The sequence below is a fragment of the Cervus canadensis genome, chromosome 33 (assembly GCF_019320065.1).
Source record: "Cervus canadensis isolate Bull #8, Minnesota chromosome 33, ASM1932006v1, whole genome shotgun sequence".
NCBI classification, from domain to species: domain Eukaryota; kingdom Metazoa; phylum Chordata; class Mammalia; order Artiodactyla; family Cervidae; genus Cervus; species Cervus canadensis.
In genome coordinates, this window is record NC_057418.1 from 22,114,110 (window position 1) to 22,132,325 (window position 18,216).

An 18,216-nucleotide genomic window follows, 5' to 3' on the forward strand; every position below is an offset into this window, starting at 1 on the left:
AGTCATATTCATGTACTAATCAACCTAAAATTAATTTTTGTATATTGTGTCAAATAGAAATTCCTTTCTATTTACATCATTAACCAGTTATCCCTTCCCTATGTACTGATCAGTACACCCTTCACTGGTATTTCTTGCCACATGTACTAGATGTCAAGTGTCTAGACATCCCCGGGTCTATTTCTTTGCTCTTTTCTAAAACTGGTCTCCTGTCTGCATTATGACTCACCAACTACCTTTGGTGTTGGAAATACAGCTCAAGCCGATGCGGACTGGGTTGGAAGTGAAGTCCTTTCATAAAAAATTACCATACCCGACAGCTTAAAACAATCAAAATTTATTCTTTGGCAGCTGTGGAAAATAGAAGTCTGAAATAATTTGTGTCCTTGATATACAGGAGTTTTAATAAAAACTTGTGATTCTCATCAGAAAAGAAAATGTACAGCATCTTCATAATTGAATTAACTGATTTTATTCCGGAAGGAGAAAACTTCCAATATGTCTAGATATAGTGAAAACTGCGATATTAATTTATTGTTGAAATATGACACCCCTACAGTTGAGTGCACAAATCTCAATAAATGGTCAGTCAGTCAGTTCAGTCACTCAGTCATGTCCAACTCTGTGACCCCATGGACCGCAGCACTCCAGGCCTCCCTGTCCATCACCAACTCCCATAGTTTACTCAAACTCATGTCCATTGAGTTAGTGATGCCATCCAACCATCTCATCCTCTGTCATCCCCTTCTCCTCCTGCCCTTAATCTTTCCCAGCATCAGGGTCTTTTCCAATGAGTCAGCTCTTTGCATCAGGTGGCCAAAGTATTGGAGTTTCAGCCTCAGTATCAGTCCTTCCAGTGAACATCCAGGACTGATATCCTTTAGGGTGGACTGGTTGGACCTCCTTGCAGTCCAAGGGACTCTCAAGAGTCTTCTCCAACACCACAGTTCAAAAGCATCAATTCTGCAGTGCTCAGCTTTCTTCACAGTCCAACTCTCACATCCATACATGACCACTGGAAAAACCATAGCCTTGACTAGACGGACCTTCGTTGGCAAAGTAATGTCTTTGCTTTTTAATATGCTGTCTAGGTTGGTCATAACTTTTCTTCCAAGGAGTAAGCGTCTTTTTATTTTATGGCTGCAGTCATCATCTGCAGTGATTTTGGAGCCCCCCAAAATAAAGTCTGCTACTGTTTCCACTGTTTCTCCATCTATTTGCCATGAAATGATGGGACCACATGCTGTGATCTTAGTTTTCCGAATGTTGAGCTTTAAGCCACCATTTTCACCCTCCTCTTTCACTTTCATCAAGAGGCTCTTCAGTTCTTCTTCACTTTCTTCCATAAGGGTGGTGTCATCTGCATATCTGAGGTTATTGATATTTCTCCCAGCAATCTTGGGTGAGCCATGGCTGCTTGGCACTGGAGCAGCTGTGAATAGGTACTCCACATCCAAGGTCAGGAGCATTGGCTTCGTTTTGCTGGACCGGTCCAAGGTCAGAGAAACCCCAGTAAGACGGTAGGCACTGGAGCAGCTGTGAGAAGATAGCCCTGTCCATCACCAACTCCCGGACCATCTCATCCTCTGTCCTTATTAAGGAATGTAGAAAAAAAGTTTGTCCTTTCCTCCTCCTTGAGAATTCCAGACCCCTTTCTCCTCCTCGGGGTCCCTGGAATTCTTTTAAACCTGCCTAGGAATTGACTCAGCTTGCAGACGGACATCTCATCCCCATGTCTTCATGTAACATACCATGTAACATACCAGGTAACATGTATGTTACATACCAGGTCTGTTCCATTTTCTTATAAGGATACCAATCAGATTGGATTAGGGGTAGACCCTAATGGCCTCATTTTAACCTTATTATTTCTATAAAGGCCTTGTCATTAAATATGGTCATATTCTGAGGTCCTGGGGGTTTAGGGTTTTAACACATGAATTCAGGGGAATACAATTCTGGCCATAAAAGCATGAAGTAACTGTGCATAAAAGTGAGAACACATGAACACATGAAGTATATCTCATTAAACCACATATATTTATTCCTAACTCATATTCCTCTTAATGGAATTCAAAAGTGCCAACAAACACTCCAATTCCACCTAAAATGGAAGGAACTGATAGAAAAGCATCAGGTAAAGCTGATACCCTTAACTGATTAGGAGCAAATATCTTATTTAGCAAATTGTTCAAAATGACTAAGTCAATACATGGGAAGGACCCATCAACAGCCATGGAAAGTCAGAAGTTCTCTAGCTTCTTGGTAAACACAACTCTGAGTAGAGGAGAATATACTAGACTGGCAGCCAGACTGTCAGTAAGGATCAGTTTCTTCATCCAAGGGCTCATCTAACATTTCCACCTTCTCATGGTCAATGGAAGAAACATCAGATGATGGTACGAAGAGCTGTTAGAACATTAGGTAAACTGTTGAACTGAATCATGGTATTGTCAGAAAAGAAACATTTTTTTTTTCATCGAAGAACTGGGGAAACCCTGGGTGTGATCTCAACAAGACAACACTCCACCCCAGACTTTTAAAGTTTAGACCCTGCCTCTCCCCTCCTTGCCACAGAATTAGATACTTGGTTTCCCTCTGCTCACTGCACTATCTTAGTGCCTACACAGCCTCTTCTACCCCCAAAACAGAGTAATTTCAGACCTACTGGGAAGTGTGGGGGCCCAAGACTAAGAAAGAGCATCCTCCTAGGTACCAATAGAGAGGGGTTTGGGTGAGACCCGTGGCTCACTTCTCTGATGTCCTGACCAGAACAAACCTGTCCAGGAACCAGAGGCCAGCCTGATTCTCACTTTCCGTGGTCCCTGATTTCTTCATACATTTCTTGACGATGATGACAATTAGACAGATGAAGATGATGAAGATGAAGATCAATGGGAGGATGCATTTATTTAACGGGATAGATGCAGGCTGGTGGTTGTTCGGGGCCTTTGTGAGTGGTTCTAAAACAAACAAAAAGGCACAAGCCTTGTCACATCTAAGAGTCCACCTTCCTCAGCATCTACTGTCCCCAGACAGCACCTGTCCACCTACATAGATGCTGGCTTGTTACGTGAAGCCATTGGGGCAGAAAGATGAATGGAGTTGGGCTCTGTCCTCATAACAGAGCTCCTATTTCTACTGAGGGAGAGAGCAAATGTTTATTTGACAATCTTGCAGGTGGACACGTTTACTGTGGGGAGTCCTTTCTAGGGAGGACACAGCTGGGGAGGTGCTTAATTTGGTCTGGGGAGGGGTGAGGGCTTCTCTAAGTGACATTTGAGCTGGTTAAAGGATCAGGACAACAGGAAGGAGAGAAGGTCTGGAAACACAATATGTATATAAATCTGGGGACCATTTAGCAGGGCTGCGGAACTGGGTCATTCGTTAATGAGGAAGGGGGCTCCTGTGCTAAGGGAGGTGGGCTTGCAAAGGAGGATGTTGGGAAATCCTATGCAATGCCCATCACTGACTCTCTAGACAAGAAGTCCACCAAAAGATCAGTCACTCCATCCAGCTATCAGATTTTCAATTGCACAAACGTATTTGTTCATATCCACACATGAAGGCACTAGACCTTTGAAGAGAGCTACCACCTCCCCCACCTCCCCCACACCCCACTCAGTTACCTGTGGGCTCTGGGAGCAGCATGTTCTCCCAGTGTTCCAGGAATTCCCTAAGCCAATAACTGCAGTCTCCCATTGAGATCTTCTGAGATACTCTGACAGTTCCTGGTTGTGCCCCCACTCCTCCTTGAGGGCTGTGGCTCTAGGATCAATGACTGTCCAGGTTATGCTCATGGTGTCAAGGAGGAGGGCTGTCCGTCCATTGAGGCTTAAAAGCAAGGATGCACCAGAGCATTGCTCAGCTTCACACTGACAACACAGCCTGACCTGCAGGGAGGGAGGACCTGCGCACCCCACACAGTGAATCCTTCTGGACTGTCCACAGTCCATCCTCCCCAGCCAGTCAAGTGTGTCTGCACATCTAGAGGTCCGTGATCTTCCGACCATGACCTCCCTTCTTACCCATTAGGTCCACCGGGTCTCTAAGGCTGGATCGTGTTCAGTCTTTTCACAGGAAGGACCTCCCTGCATGCACTCTGCCCCTACTCCTCTCTTGCTGTCTCCAGCTCCCCACCCCCTCCCATACTTACCCCTCATCTCCTTTTTGTCCAGTTTGATGACAGGCAGGACCATCCTGAGCTCTCTTCCTGCTTTTCCCAGCGTCTGGCTCAATTCAGTCCACGCTTTGGTGTCGTTTACCTCCTCCCCCAGGAAACCCAAAGGTCTGACCTTGTTGCTGTCACTGTCAAACTGGAGGAAAGGCTTTGTGTCCACGGAGCCCTGGACTTGACACCAGGGCTGGCCAGGTCTGGACTGAGATTTGACAGTGAGGTTAAGGCACAGAGAGTGGGCATCTGTGAGAGAAAACCACAGGTGTGTCTAGGAGATTCCCATCCAGGGCCTGGTTGCAGAGGGAGGGGTCTCTATCCCAGACCCCCTCCTCTGCTGCATCCTCAGTCCTGCCTCATCTTCAACTGTCTGAGCTTTAATCTCTTGGATGCCACTGTGGATCCTTTGGATCTAATACTGTTAGCAGGAAGATTTAGTTGACATATTTTTACCATCATGTACCAACTTCTGAGGCAGCAAAAATAGACAATGTCTGCCTTCTAGTGGCTTAAAAATCCATCTGAACAAACAGGACTTTCAACACGAGTGGGGAAAAAAAGACCACAGAACACAGGCTACATTCAGGAGGGGCCCCTAATCATCAGGAAAGTTTTTACTGCAGAAGGAGGTGGGGTTGGCAGGAGAGGGCAAGCTGCTCCAGGAGCACAGGCCCAGGCACCCTGTCTTGGGCTGGAGTCCCTGCACACTGGGTGTGACCTTCTGGGTAGCCAGTCCAGCTACACCACACCTGACCATCCTAAGAGCTGGAAGACAGGTGCCCACCAGGGTGGAGCCCCTTCCTTTCCCCTCCTCCCCTGCTCCACTCCCCCTGCCAGAGCCCCAGATCCCAGGACACTCACTGCCCAGAGTCTTCCTGGGTTCTATCAGCTGCAGAATCACCAAAAGATGGCCTGTGGTGTGAGCTAGAGACATTCCTTCCAGCAGTTTTAGAAGAGTAAGGGGCAAATCTTAGCCTGGAGTGTGTCTGCACCTCTGCCTCCACCCACCGCCCAAAGTCTTCAGTCAGAGACTGAGGAAGCCCTGTTGAAAAACAATGCAAAGAACAATTATACCAAGGAAGTATCTTGCAAGTATTCAAATGTAATTCCTCATTAAAAACAGCAACAACAACCACACACAAAAAAAAAACAACCCAGCAGTGACATCAAAAAGCAAAATTCACTTTAAATACCCCACCCTCAAAGAGTCCTTAACTTTTGTGAACAAAATGCTCAGCGTTATGTTGGCTTCTCCCCTCCTTCCAACAACAGCTATCCCCACCCCACCCCCGCCTCCCAGCTGCCTCTTTTGCTTCTTTTTCTACCTTCCTCTCAGTCATCCTGCAATTTTTTTCCTATTTCCTTCTCCATCCTAACCTGGCGGACTTTGTCTTCAGTGATCAAGATTCACTCTCACCCAATGCACCCGAGTGTTAATCCGACTGGCCGAGGCGACCATACGTGGTCTACAATGGAAGGCGTGTGTAGAAGAGATGAGTTGCTGTCAAGATTCCACTAACAGTAACAAAAATAGCTTCTTGGCACACTGCCAACTCGATGGCTAGGCTGCAGGTTACTTTAAGAGTGTTTTTTATTCTCTACTTCCATAATAAATGTAGCAGAATCATCAGTTCTATTTAATCCCAATAGGTGGAAAAAGGGTAAAATGTCCTGAGTTCCCTCCTTGATTAGAAAAAGAAAGCTGAAGAATTTATGTTTTTTGCAATAGCAAGGTACTGACTTAAGTATTAGTATTAGGAAATAAAATGACTAAAAGAGACACTCACATAATTTTCTTCCATTGAAAATACTCTGAAGTTGTTTCTCTGAACATAGAAAGAACCCCAGAGTCCTGTAATAGAAGATGGTATTTTTCTTGCATTATCACCATTAGCAACAATGACATTGCCATACAAAGGAGAGTCTGATTTTTCACAAACTAGAAGAAGACAGAAAGTGTCCTATGTGTGGAGGTTTCTTGTTAAGTAGTTGAACATTTCATTGCAGGGATTCCATCACTTAGCACCAAGAGAAAAAGGTAAAATAGGTTGGAATAAAAAAGAGACTGAGGAGTCTGCTCACCAGACGTAACAGGACACATGAGACAACGAAGCTACTGTGTCACCATCACAGGAAGGCAGGCTCAGAACTCCTGGCTCTGACTTCTTGGCTCTAAAGTGAACAGAAGGAGGACAATGGTGGCCAAGCAAAGACTGAGTCAAAGCCAGCAGAGCCCCTGTCAGGGGCTTCCTGGGAACACAGTCTCCTGCAGAAAAGAAAGAGATGTTGGTCCAGGAGACGGAGGAAATCCTGTCCCTTTCCTGGGGCTGCCCCTCCCCAGCCCCCCCAGCCCCGCCCTCACTGAGGGGCTCCTATGTCCCCCACCCCCACCCCCACCCCAGGCCCAGCAGCTTCTTGTCCCCTCCTCCTCCCTTCCTGCATCACAGAGTCACCCCAGGCCCTGACACCCCCTGCTCAGGCTCAGGACTGGAGCCAGTGAGGAATCAATCTGCTCCCTTCACTCAGGTCCGGATCCTCCCCGAGGGGGGCCTAAAGGACCAGGGAGCAGGTCCCCGGAGGAGGGGCCTTGCCTCCTGACAGCCCTGGGGGGCTGCAGGCAAACCTCCTTCCTTCCCTCCCCTCCAGCCTCTGAGCCAGCAGCACACACAGCTCTCAGGACCAGGGTCCCTGCCCCCCATCTCTTCCTGGTCCCGCCCAGCTGGGCGCCTCCACCCCAGCTCAGGCCCACCATCCCCAGGACCTCTGCTCAAGGCAGGGCCGCTCAGTGATGGAGGCTCTGGGTCCCCAGGAGGCTGGTGACGAGCAGGCCACAGGCTGAGTCAGAACTGCTGCTGCCCCAGGAGCACAGGCCTGGCCTCGCCCCTTCCCACAGTCTCTCCTGTGGGGCTCCTGCCTTGCCTGCTTGGCCCAAGCCACTTCCTGTGAGAACAGGCCTTTGGAGTTGGGTCTGCAAAGGCCTTCCCAGCCCTCCCTCCTGGGATGAGCCCGGCCCCTCTCATCTTGGCCCCTGGGTGGGTCCCCTCCCTGGGTCCCCTCCCTGCTGACACGCCATGTGGAGCCCCCATTCTGCTCTCAGCCCTGGGAGTCCTGCCCTCGCCCTGAGCGCCTGCTGTTCTCACACCACCCACCCTGGGCCCTGCCAGCCAGCGGTCTGTGCTCAGTCAGGGGACGTGGCTCAACCCTTTCAGCATCAATAGGCCCTCAGCCTAGGGAGGGCCCCTCCCTTTTCACAATGTCACCTGACACTGGGGACCTCTCAGACCTCAGGGCTGAGCTTGTCCGAGTTCTGCTTTCAGGCGATATCCACCTGCTCATTTCCAGGATGAAGAGGTTCAGTGAGGGCAGGGGTCAGCTGGGATTCACCTTCCCCTTCCTCACACCAGGCCCTGTGCCCCTGCCTTACCTCCGAATTCTGCCGTCAGTACCTGGTCCTGGAAAGGACTCAGCCCAGGAAGACAGTTACGATGAAACTGGTGAGGACCACGGGGAGGATGCAGGCTTTGGATTTGATGGCTGTGGCCCTGGGCTGGAATCTAGGGGCGTCCATGGTCCATGATGCTGCAAGGAGAGTAAGAGTGAAGCCTTGTCCAGACCCCAAACTCGGCAGATGCCTCCTCGCCCCCCGACTCAGGTCCCTACTGTGCAGACAGTTTACACGCATCACATAGAGGCCTCTGTGATAGATCCTCAGGCGAGATGGGGGGAAGGCAGGAGCCCAGTCCTCACGGGGCTCTGACAGCTAATGGCGGGAAAGACTTTAAAAACAAAACAAATAAAAAAGGGAGCTTGCATTTCTCCCCTCCAAAAATATAAGTCTTTCCCCTGGTTCTCAGGAACCATCTGATCCATCTGTGGTCTCCCAGAGTGGGGTGGGGAGAATAGCATTTTTAACACCGAAGCAGTAAAACAAGGAGATCTCTGGTTCTGTCTTTACATGGAAATGAATTTGTAACTGAGCTGGATTTAATTGGGTTAAGGGAAAGTGAGCACTATATAAATAAACTCTTAGAATTATCAATAAAGCTCACCAGAACACACTTCTGACACCAGGAAGGACCCTGAGTCTGACTAATTGGCCAGATATGACCCAGAAACTAACTCCATCACCAAAGAACCTGAAACTATAAGCCATGTGTCAGAGCAGTTCTCCTGGGTTCCCCGACCCTGATGCTCTCCGCCCTGTAGCCCCTTCCCCAAAAAGCGTCTTCCTTGTCAGCATGTGTGTCTCCAGAACAATTCATTTCCCAGTGTTAGACAAAAGCCCACTCTCAGACCCTGCAAGGAGTCCCTCTTTCCGTAACAGATGGTGACTCTGGTGGGATTTCCACACTGCGACTGATGCCCTGACCATTCAGGTACTTAGGGACAAGTTTGTCGGCTGACTGACCTGACCCAGTGGCCGGAACAAGGATTTTCTTTTGTCCCTTGTCTCCTCCCAACTCAGATGACTGGCCTGGGTGCCCGATCTGATAAGGAACAGAGTGAGGAGCTAGAGCCTTCAGTTCAGTCGCTCAGTCGTGTCCGACTCTGCGACCCCATGGACTGCAAGCCCATCACCAACTCCTGGAGTTTACTCAAACTCATGTCCATCGAGTTGGTGATGCCTACCAACCATCTCATCCTCTGTCGTCCCCTTCTCCTACCGCCTTCAATCTTTCTCAGCATCAGGGTCTTTTCCAGTGAGTCAGTTCTTCGCATCAGGTGACCAAAGTATTGGAGTTTCATCTTCGGCAACATGAACTCGGCGGTCTCCTATCACCAGCGCAAGTCGGGCACCGCGTAGGCAAGTGGGCAGGCGAGTACACAGGGAAACCTGGCGAGAAAGCGAGCCAGCTGGCAACAGAGCCCCGCCCAGGCCCCGGCGCGCGCCTTCCTAGTGGTTACTTGAGAAACCTGGGGCGGGGCCTGTCGGCGGATGGGCGGGCCAGGCACTCGGCGCAGGAGCGGAGGTCCAGACCACAGGGGCGGGCTAGCCGGAGAGGATCGCCGGTTCTGACTTGGCAGCCTCGCACTCCTGCAACATTGGGATCCAGGAGGCAAAGGGAGAGATGGGTGGCTCCAAGACCAGTCTTGCCTTCCTCGTTTTGCTTCTGATTGGCTTGTTGAGCGGGACGTCCAGCGGTGAGTTCGGGGATGACCCTGCTCGGGGACTGGCGGGGGAACGCGAGGAGGTTGGATGGGTTATGACCCGGAAAGGGGAGGGGGGTGGTGTCCGTGGGGGTGCGCGAAACTTCTTGCAGGGTGTCGCCGCCGCCCCCTCCTCTTTCCCGTCCCTCGGCCCCTTTGCTCCTCGGAGGCTCCTCCCGGCTTCTTGCCGGCTCTCCGGGCCAGAGCAGGCTGCCTTGGGTGAAGTAGTAATGCCGGGAGTTTGGGAGGTGATGCTGGGAGAAGAGGGGGCCGTGCCGCGGCAGAAATAGGGTTGAAACCCCCAAGGGTCCAGGCCGCCCCTGGGAAGTGGGAGCGCTGGAGCCGGGCGGTAAGGGACCAGTCGGACTTCCGCGGAGAAGGGACCCGCCCCGCCCCGAAAAGCACACCCTCCCGCCCCGACCTGTGCAAAAGACCCTTCTGGTCCCTATATCTCCCGGCCCTTGAAGGACCAGCGCTCTTTCCCGGCCGTAAGTTATAAACGCAGAGTGGACCCGGGTGCCCAGGAGGCTTCGGCGGCGCGCTCCCAGCTTAAACGTGCTTGGGTTGGTCTTGTCAGAGCCGCAGCTGCTGGCTCCAGCCGCTGCCCACGGGCTCCGCGGCGCGGCTCCTTCGGTTTTCCCTGGGCTCCACCCCCCGCACTCGGGCTCCACCCCCGGCCACCGGCCGCCGCGGCACGGCTCCACCCCCGTCCCCGGGCTCCACCCACTGCCCCCGGGGCGCCGCGTCACGGCTCCAGCCCCCGCCCCTGGCCTCCGGGGCAGGTGTCCACCCCCGGCCTCCGGGTTCCACCCCCGGCCTCTGGGCTCCACGCGCGACCCCGGGGGCGGGGGCGAGCCTCTTCTTGAGCGGGAACCAGTTGCCCCGGCTCATTGGTCTAGACAGAACTCTATTAGAGAAGTGACCTTCTTGGGCACTACGTCTATCCTTTAACCCAACGAAACAGATGTCCTGCCTTTCACTTGGCCTGCAGAGTCCAAGTCGAATATAAGCAGGTTTCCAAGTAGACAGTTTCGTGGACCTGCCCCAAGTCAGCATTTCTGCTTGGTGGGGGTGGGGGTGCGAGGGACACGGGGTGGGGTGTTTCCACGCACTATATAGGCTCTAGCTTTCCTTGTCTGCAAAGTAGATGATGAGGTTATGATACTGAATGCAGCTCAACTTGACAGTAAATTCTTCAAAAACTTCCCTTCTTCAAAAATTTGAAAGGAAGGAAAATGTGCTACCAAAATCTTGAAGTAAAAACTTTGGTCTTGGACAAAGCCACTAGCAGAGCTATCTGTGATCCTGTTCATGCAGCTCAGCTACTTCTACCCACGTGTTTTGTATCAGCGCAGGGGTTTGCCGTGCAGTTATATTTCTTGTAGTGATAATATTAGCTGTTTTGCACCTTCATTGTGTGACAAGAATTGAACTGGAAGACAGCATCAGTGCACAGTAGTTCCCAAGGGCTGTCTCAGCCTCTTCCCAGATGACTCAGATGACTGAGGATCTGAGAGGCGCCACACCCAACAGTGGTACTTCCGGCCGTTACCCTGCCTTGTGGGTGGGTGGAGGAGTGTCTTGAGAAGCGCCACTCTTTCGGAGGCCAGCGCTAAGGTGGGTGGCCATGCCCTTCTCCAGGTGATCTTTCCGACCCAAGAATCGAACTCAGGTCTCCTGAATTGCAGGCAGATTCTTTACTGTCTTAGCCACTAGGGGAGTCTGCAGCACAAATTCGTAGAGGCCAGTAATCCGCAAGCAATTTCTCAACAGGACCTGGTCCACAGGGTCAGATTGCCTGTGGAATAAGTTACCTGGTCAGAAGAGAAAGTCCTCCACAAAGACCTGGCTGCTAGGAGCTCTGCCACTGATGACAGCCTCAAGTTAAGAGTCCAGATAGCCCCTCTCCAGAGTCTTGTTCCCATGGACTCTCACTGTCTTGGGGACAAGGGAAGCGTGGGATCGATGGATGGCTCATGAACGTCTGGTTAAGAATGAGTTCTCCGGACTTCCCTGGTGATCCAGTCGCTAAGACTCCCCACTCCCAATGAAGGGACCCAGTTCGATCATTGGTTGGTGAACTGGATCCCACATGCCACAACTAAGAACTCAGCATGTTGCAACTAAGAGCCTTCATGCTGTAAAAAGATCCCAAGTGCCACAACTAAGAGCCAATACAGCAAAAAAAAAAAAAAGATATTAAAAAATATTTTTTTTTAGTTCTCCAGTGCTAGTGATGTGTGGGCCTTCAGAGTGATAGTGTAGGAGCTCATGGCGCTGGGTCAAATACCCCACATGGATGTCGACTATTTAGAAATATGAAAGAAGGATATCAAATAGCCCAGCCTATCAACTGTCATGATGAACCATTTGCTGTGATGGCTTGTGCTGGGCCTTAGATTTGGAGGAGAAGCCCAGGTCCAGCAGCTGGCCCGGTGTCTCACAGAGGTCCATGCAGCCCTGGGGGCCTGTGTCTGACTCTCCTCTCTCAGTCCCCCAGCGTCAGGAGGAAGGTGCCTGCTGAGGCCCACTTGGAGCCAGCCAGTCACATACATCACCCAGCACCACAGAAGCACACTGTCTTCCAGAACACTGTGCCTTAGGAATGCCATAGCATCTCAACTTTCTAAGACAGACTTAGTGATGTGGAATATTTTCTAGATATCACTTTCATTAGGTTGAACTGAAAATGTTTGTATAAATTTTTTTGACTGAGAAATTTTTTTAACAATGTTATAAAATAAATAGTTTTTAGGATTGTTTCAACACAAATACTTGGACTAGCTTAGTACCACGTGTTTTTTAGTTTTTACTTCCTCAAAGTAATGTAGTTGACTCACCCTTGAATGTGCCCTGCTTACTTGCTCAGTTGTGTCTGACTCTTTGCGACCCCATGGACTATGCAGTCTGTGGAATTCTCCAGGGCTGAATACTGGAGTGGATAGCCTTACCCTTCTCCAGGGGATCTTCCCAACCCAGGGATCGAAGCCAGGTCTCCCACATTGCAGGTGGATTCTTTACCATCCAAGGCACCAGGGAAGCTCAAGAATACTGGAGTGGGTAGCCTCTCCCTTCTCCAGGTGATCGTTCTGACCCAGGGATTGAACTGGGGTCTCCTGCATTGCAGGTGGAGTCATTACCTGCTGAGCCACCAGGGAAGCCCTTAAGTTTCTTTCTTTTCTTTCTTCTTCCTCTTTTCTTCTTCTTCTTCTTTTTTTTTTTAATATTTATCACTAGTCTTGGGAATTATTTGTCTATAAGATGAAATACTTTGTCTTAGGAAAAGAAAAATGAAAAAAATGGTGTTGCCTTGTACAGGAAAAGGCAGTCTTGGAGGGAGAAAAGTTAAAAACTAGAAGGAAAAAAAAGAGAGAAATACAATAGAAACAAAAACTACTCTTTCATGAAAAATTGCCTTTTTAAATTTTTTTTGTTAATAAAGAGGAGTTCTGCCTTCTTAATTTGCAGAAAGTAGGAGCGGAATTCACTGAAACATCTTAAATTTGGCAGATCCTAGCATTTCTGAGAGCCAGAAGTGGGCTTGGGGCAGGTCAATAGTAAACAGTTGTAATTTTATTTATTTTTACTTTCTGGAAAAGGAGATAACACAATTCCAGAAGGCGCAATCATGTTTTAAGGTTAAGAATCCCTTTTACTGCACCTAGAACAGTGCTTTGCACAGAGTGTGTGCCTGAGTTGTGTTGTGTAAAAGAAAAAAAAGTAAACAGATTTTGTGCTTATCTTCAAGGTTGGCTTAAGTATAAAATGGATTTTTAAGAACACTTGAAAAAATTAAAGGATTCAATTTATAAAAAAAAAAAAAATTCCATATGCATCCCCAGGAAGGCGCTCATTGCCTAGCCACTGATCAGCGCTTCCCTGGAGTCAAAGCTCTCCCTAGACAGCTCACGCTGTTACTAATTGAAGCTGTTTATGACCCAGATCCTAACACTGGTGAAGTTAACAAGTGGTGGAAAATAAAAGTTGGTTTGTTCAGGAGCCCTGGGGAAATAGTGAGCTAATGTCCTCAGACGTCTCCAAGCTTCCCGGTTAGAAAAGGGGGCGGAGGGGCTGCTGCGGGCGCGTCAGCGTCCTGTGCAGTCAGGTTGTTGGCACAAGGTGGACGTCTGAGCCTCACCAGGCTTATGGTTTCAGCCAGTCTGGGGGTCATGTTCTTGCAGCCAGCAGTTTTTATGTGCTGGGGGTCTGCTTCCTGTAGAAACAACTTGAGACTTGTGTCAGATCTTTGTTATCTTTCAGGGAACTGGTAATTTCATGGCACTGCTATGTGGCTGGTCACGGTCTAAATTGTTACCAGTTTCCCAGCCTAAGGAGTATTCCTTTCTCCATCTTCACATGTACTAATCCCTAACTCTTAAACCACTGTTTTGAGACTCACAGGAGGCCTGGCTGACTAAAACTTCTCTACAGACAAGAGGCAGACAGAGGCCATGTGGGGGGACGGGCCCCCTAGAGCCCTTTTGGTTACAGGACCATTTATTACCCATTTTTCCATGGTCCCAAGAAGCCCAGGGCCTCCAACAGCTTCCTATCTCTTGAAGAGAATCTAAACATGGTCTCTATCAACTGGCATCCTATCCCTTTGTCTGATAACTCACCCAGAAAAACCCCCCGACCTGGCCCCCAGGACCTAACGTAGGAGGGACAGGAACAGGGTTTCCCAGAGTGTGACATAGGGCTCGAGGGTGAGGCTGGGCATCCCCACTTCTACCCTTTGGTCCCACACTCATATTGTCTAGTAATTGGGACAGCGGCAGTCTATAATGGTTATTGATTAAGGCAAGAGTTGATAGATTTTTACAGAAGAAAGTAAATCTCGTTGTCTCTTTAGGCCATTTGGTATCTGTCTCTGAGTGCAAAAGGAGCTTCCACATTTGTGGAGCACCAGGAGCCAAATATAATGTGTAAATCAACTGAGAACCAGACTTGTCCACTGTCCTGGTTTCTGACCCCAGCAATGAGTGACCCACCCCCTAGAGAATCATCCAAGAGCTGCCTCAGTTGTCTGTTTATGAACCAGAAACTTACCCTGTCCTGCCCTGTAGCTTCTGGTGGTGGGAATGTGATAGGAGGTGGGTCTGGCTGTTGTGAGCTAATGTGCCTCTTCTGCTGTAGACTGGCTTCCTTGGTTCCAGGAGCGGTAGGGGACACTGCATGAAGCCACAGGTGTGAGCAGGGGATAGTGGCCCTGTATCAACTCTGGTGTCAGGCCTAGGTCACCTGCTGATGCATCTTATTTGTTCCCTGTGGCCCTGGTTATGCCAAGCCACATAATCACTTCTGTCCTATGACAGCTGGTCTATCAGAACTCATGGTTAGGGGTTGATGAACCCAGATCATGATGGGCAACTCTGACATTCCATGACCAGAGGCCTCATCTCTGACAGGCCCTAGGACCATTCCAGGAGCCAGTTGGTAAAGAATCCGCCTGCAATGCAGGAGATCCCAGTTCAATTCCTGGGTCGGGAAGATCCACTGGAGAAGGGATAGGCTACCCACTCCACTATTCTTGGGCTTCCCTTGTGGCTCAGCTGGTAAAGAATCCACCTGCAATGTGGGAGACCTGGGTTCAATCCCTGGGTTGGGAAGATCCCCTGGAGAAGGGGAAGGCTAACCAGTCCAGTATTCTGGCCTGAAGAATTCCATGGACTATACAGTCCATGGGGTCACAAGAGTCAGACACGACTGAGCGACTTTAACTAATCGCTTTGACCATTGTACCAACTTTGCTCCTCACATACGACACTCTACCTGGAATCTGATCTTCCCGCATTTTCTATCCCTGTTCCTCCCAGAAGCCCACAGGGACACCACGCCTACCACCATCCCTGACCTTCCACAGAAGTCAGCCTTGAGCTGTGGAGATGCTTCTCATCCATGCTTTCCTCTCGGGCTCCATAGAGTCCATCAGGCTTTCCCATGGAGCTGGTGGACTGCACACACTCCTGCCCTTTCACACCGTGTCTGCCCTGCAGAGTCACTTCTCTGAGCCTTGGATCCCCTCCTCTACCACTTGCCTCGGAAGTTCTGGATTTTCTCTTTTATGCCCTGTGGTCCAAGCCTTTCTCCAGGCTTCCAAGACCCATCCTAGTGGGAGATCAGCAGCGTCTCCCCGGCCTTGCTAAGTCCTGTGACCCCTAATTGTGAACTCTCCCTTCTCCAGCTTTGGGTTCTGTGCTCACCCGCCACCTCCTTGCCCCTCTCCCTGTGATCCTTCTTCCTCAGGAGCATCCCCACAGGCTCCCCATCTCTCACAGGACACGGGGTTAGATTCTGACAGTCCTCTGTCATCTAGACTTTTCCTGCGTAGCAGCCTGGCACGTCTCTGCAAAGGTTATGATGCTGGGACCTGACCCGGTGGACGAGGGACCACACCAGGATGAGTGATCTTTGCCAGGCGGGGGCCTCCTCCTTCTCCACGAGGAGGGGGCACTGGTGTGTGGTGTGCGTGTCGTGGGGGGGTCATTGCTCTGTCAGCCCAGCCCTGCACTGTACTCGGCTCTCATAACTGGGGGAAGGGCCTGTGGGTCTTTTTTTCCCAACTTCACCCTCACTGTGTTTTTCCTTCACAGACGCTCATTCTCTTTCCTATAATTTCACCATCAATCCTCGGCCCAGACCTGGTCAGCCATGGTGTGAGGTTCAAGGCGAAGTGGATCAAAAGGTGTTTGTCTCCTGTGACTGTGATAGAGCTGAGATCAAGTACTTGAGTCCCTTGGGAGAGGAAGTGAAAAGTATGAACGCCTGGGAAACACAGACTGGCACACTGAGGGACATTGGAGACTTGCTCAAGGAGCACGTGTCTGACGTTACCCCGGAGAGATACACAGACAAGGGTGAGTGAAGAAGTCCAAATGCAGGAGGAGCAGACTGGGGGCTCAGCTGCATCCACTGTTTTTGGGTAAAAAAAAAAAATTGGATATTGTCCTTTGCTAGTAGTCCAGTGGAAAGAGCAGCTGTTGCAGGAGAGACCAGGGCCAGATTAGCTGGGCCCAGGGGAGGTGGACCCAGGTGGGGCAAAGAATCTGTCAAGCCCAGAGGCTGAGCTCTTTCTTTTCCTCAGTGGGGTCAGGCCCTCTGACCCTGCAGGCCAGGATGACGTGCTGGAGTAAACACAACGGACACATCAATGGATCCTGGCAGTTTGGCTTCAATGGAAAACTGTCCCTCCTCTTTGATTCAGAGAATGGACATTGGAAAGTGGTTCATCCTGGAGGGAGATGGATGAAAGTGAAGTGGGAGAAAGATAGAACTGTTACTGACTTCTTCAAGAAGGTCTCCATGGGAGACTGTCAGCTCTGATATCAGGCTTTCTTGGAGCGCTGGGAGAGAATGTTGAAGACCACGGGTAGGTGAGAAGATTAGGAGAAAGTGGTAGTTCTCTCATGGTGACATGGACCCACCCCTCTGTGTGTGTGTGTGTGTGTGTGTGTGAGAAAATGATCCGTCAGAGGTGAGTTGCTCCTGAAAGAACAATGACCCGGGGATGCTCCGTCATCCTCTTTCCTCTTTTACCTCCTGGCGTCTCTCCTCACAGCACAGGCCTTTGGGCGATTGAACATGGATTCTCACTGATCCTAAATATGAGAGCATCTCCATGATTCCAATCTCCTTCTTACTCTTCCCTCTTTCCAGAATCTTCTTTTAAATGTCACCAATCTTCTTTCTGGAAATCTGTCAACCTCATCTCTGCTGTCAGCTCCCGAGGACTCCATCCTCATGTCACCGTCTCTGACGTCACAGCAGGACTCAGTGACTCTGTTGGAAACCTCGCTCCCCCATTAGCTGTCAGAGTCCCATGGGGACGGGGCTCCTCTCCCCCATCTCGCCTGAGGACCTGTCACAAGGGCTTCCACGTGTGGGTGGAGGGGTAGGGGTACCTGGGTCAGGGGGGAGAGGAGGCATCTGCCGAGTTTCGGGTCTGGACAAGGGCTTGACCCTTACCCTCCTTGCAGCATCACCGACCACGGGCCCCCCTACAGTCCAGTCCTCGGCCCCAGCCATCAATCACGTCACCTGGATCCTCCTCGTGGTCCTCACCATAACTGTCTTCCTGGGCTGAGTCCTTTCCAGGAACAGGTACTAAGGGCAGAATTCAGAGGGAAGGCAGGGGCACAGGGCCTGGTGTGAGGAGGGGGATGGTGAATCCCAGCCGACCCCTGCCCCTCACTGAACCTCCTCATCCTGGAAATGAGCAGGTGGATAAGACCCCATATCACCTGAGAGCAATAATTGCGGGCCCAGCTCCAAAGGCCTGTTCTCACAGGAAGTGGCTTGGGCCAAGCAGGCAAGGCAGGAGCCCCACAGCAGAGACTGTGGGAAGGGGCGAGGCCAGGCCTGTGCTCCTGGGGCAGCAGCAGTTCTGACTCAGCCTGTGGCCTGCTCGTCACCAGCCTCCTGGGACCCAGAGCCTCCATCACTGAGCGGCCCTGCCTTGAGCAGAGGTCCTGGGGATGGTGGGCCTGAGCTGGGGTGGAGGCGCCCAGCTGGGCGGGACCAGGAAGAGATGGGGGCAGGGACCCTGGTCCTGAGAGCTGTGTGTGCTGCTGGCTCAGAGGCTGGAGGGGAGCGAAGGGAGGAGGTTTGCCTGCAGCCCCCCAGGGCTGTCAGGAGGCAAGGCCCCTCCTCCGGGGACCTGCTCCCTGGTCCTTTAGGCCCCCCTCGGGGAGGATCCGGACCTGAGTGAAGGGAGCAGATTGATTCCTCACTGGCTCCAGTCCTGAGCCTGAGCAGGGGGTGTCAGGGCCTGGGGTGACTCTGTGATGCAGGAAGGAAGGAGGAGGGGACAAGAAGCTGCTGGGCCTGGGGTGGGGTGGGGGTGGAGGACATAGGAGCTCCTCAGTGAGGGCGGGGCTGGAGAGGGCTGGGGAGGG

At 50.9% G+C, this 18,216-nt stretch overlaps 1 protein-coding gene and 2 long non-coding RNA genes across 3 annotated transcripts in view; 1 reads left to right on the forward strand and 2 right to left on the reverse strand.

Moving 5' to 3' along the window:
- Positions 1-2,021: 2,021 nt before the first annotated feature.
- Positions 2,022-3,734, reverse strand: LOC122433874. Its single transcript, XR_006267195.1, has 2 exons — positions 3,630-3,734; positions 2,022-2,963 (listed from the first exon to the last, which is right to left on the reverse strand). It is a non-coding gene; the product is annotated as an uncharacterized LOC122433874 (long non-coding RNA).
- A 3,568-nt stretch (positions 3,735-7,302) lies between these two features.
- LOC122433875 lies at positions 7,303-9,188 on the reverse strand. Its single transcript, XR_006267196.1, has 4 exons — positions 9,089-9,188; positions 8,839-9,008; positions 8,583-8,661; positions 7,303-7,753 (listed from the first exon to the last, which is right to left on the reverse strand). It is a non-coding gene; the product is annotated as an uncharacterized LOC122433875 (long non-coding RNA).
- Positions 9,184-18,216, forward strand: part of LOC122433850 (UL16-binding protein 1-like) — a 115,844-nt gene continuing 106,811 nt past the window's right edge. Inside the window, exons 1-2 of the mRNA XM_043456819.1 lie at positions 9,184-9,316; positions 15,916-16,166. Of these exons, the coding sequence (XP_043312754.1) occupies positions 9,244-9,316; positions 15,916-16,166 (324 nt within the window). The 5' untranslated portion in view covers positions 9,184-9,243. The remainder of the gene's footprint in view (positions 9,317-15,915; positions 16,167-18,216) is intronic.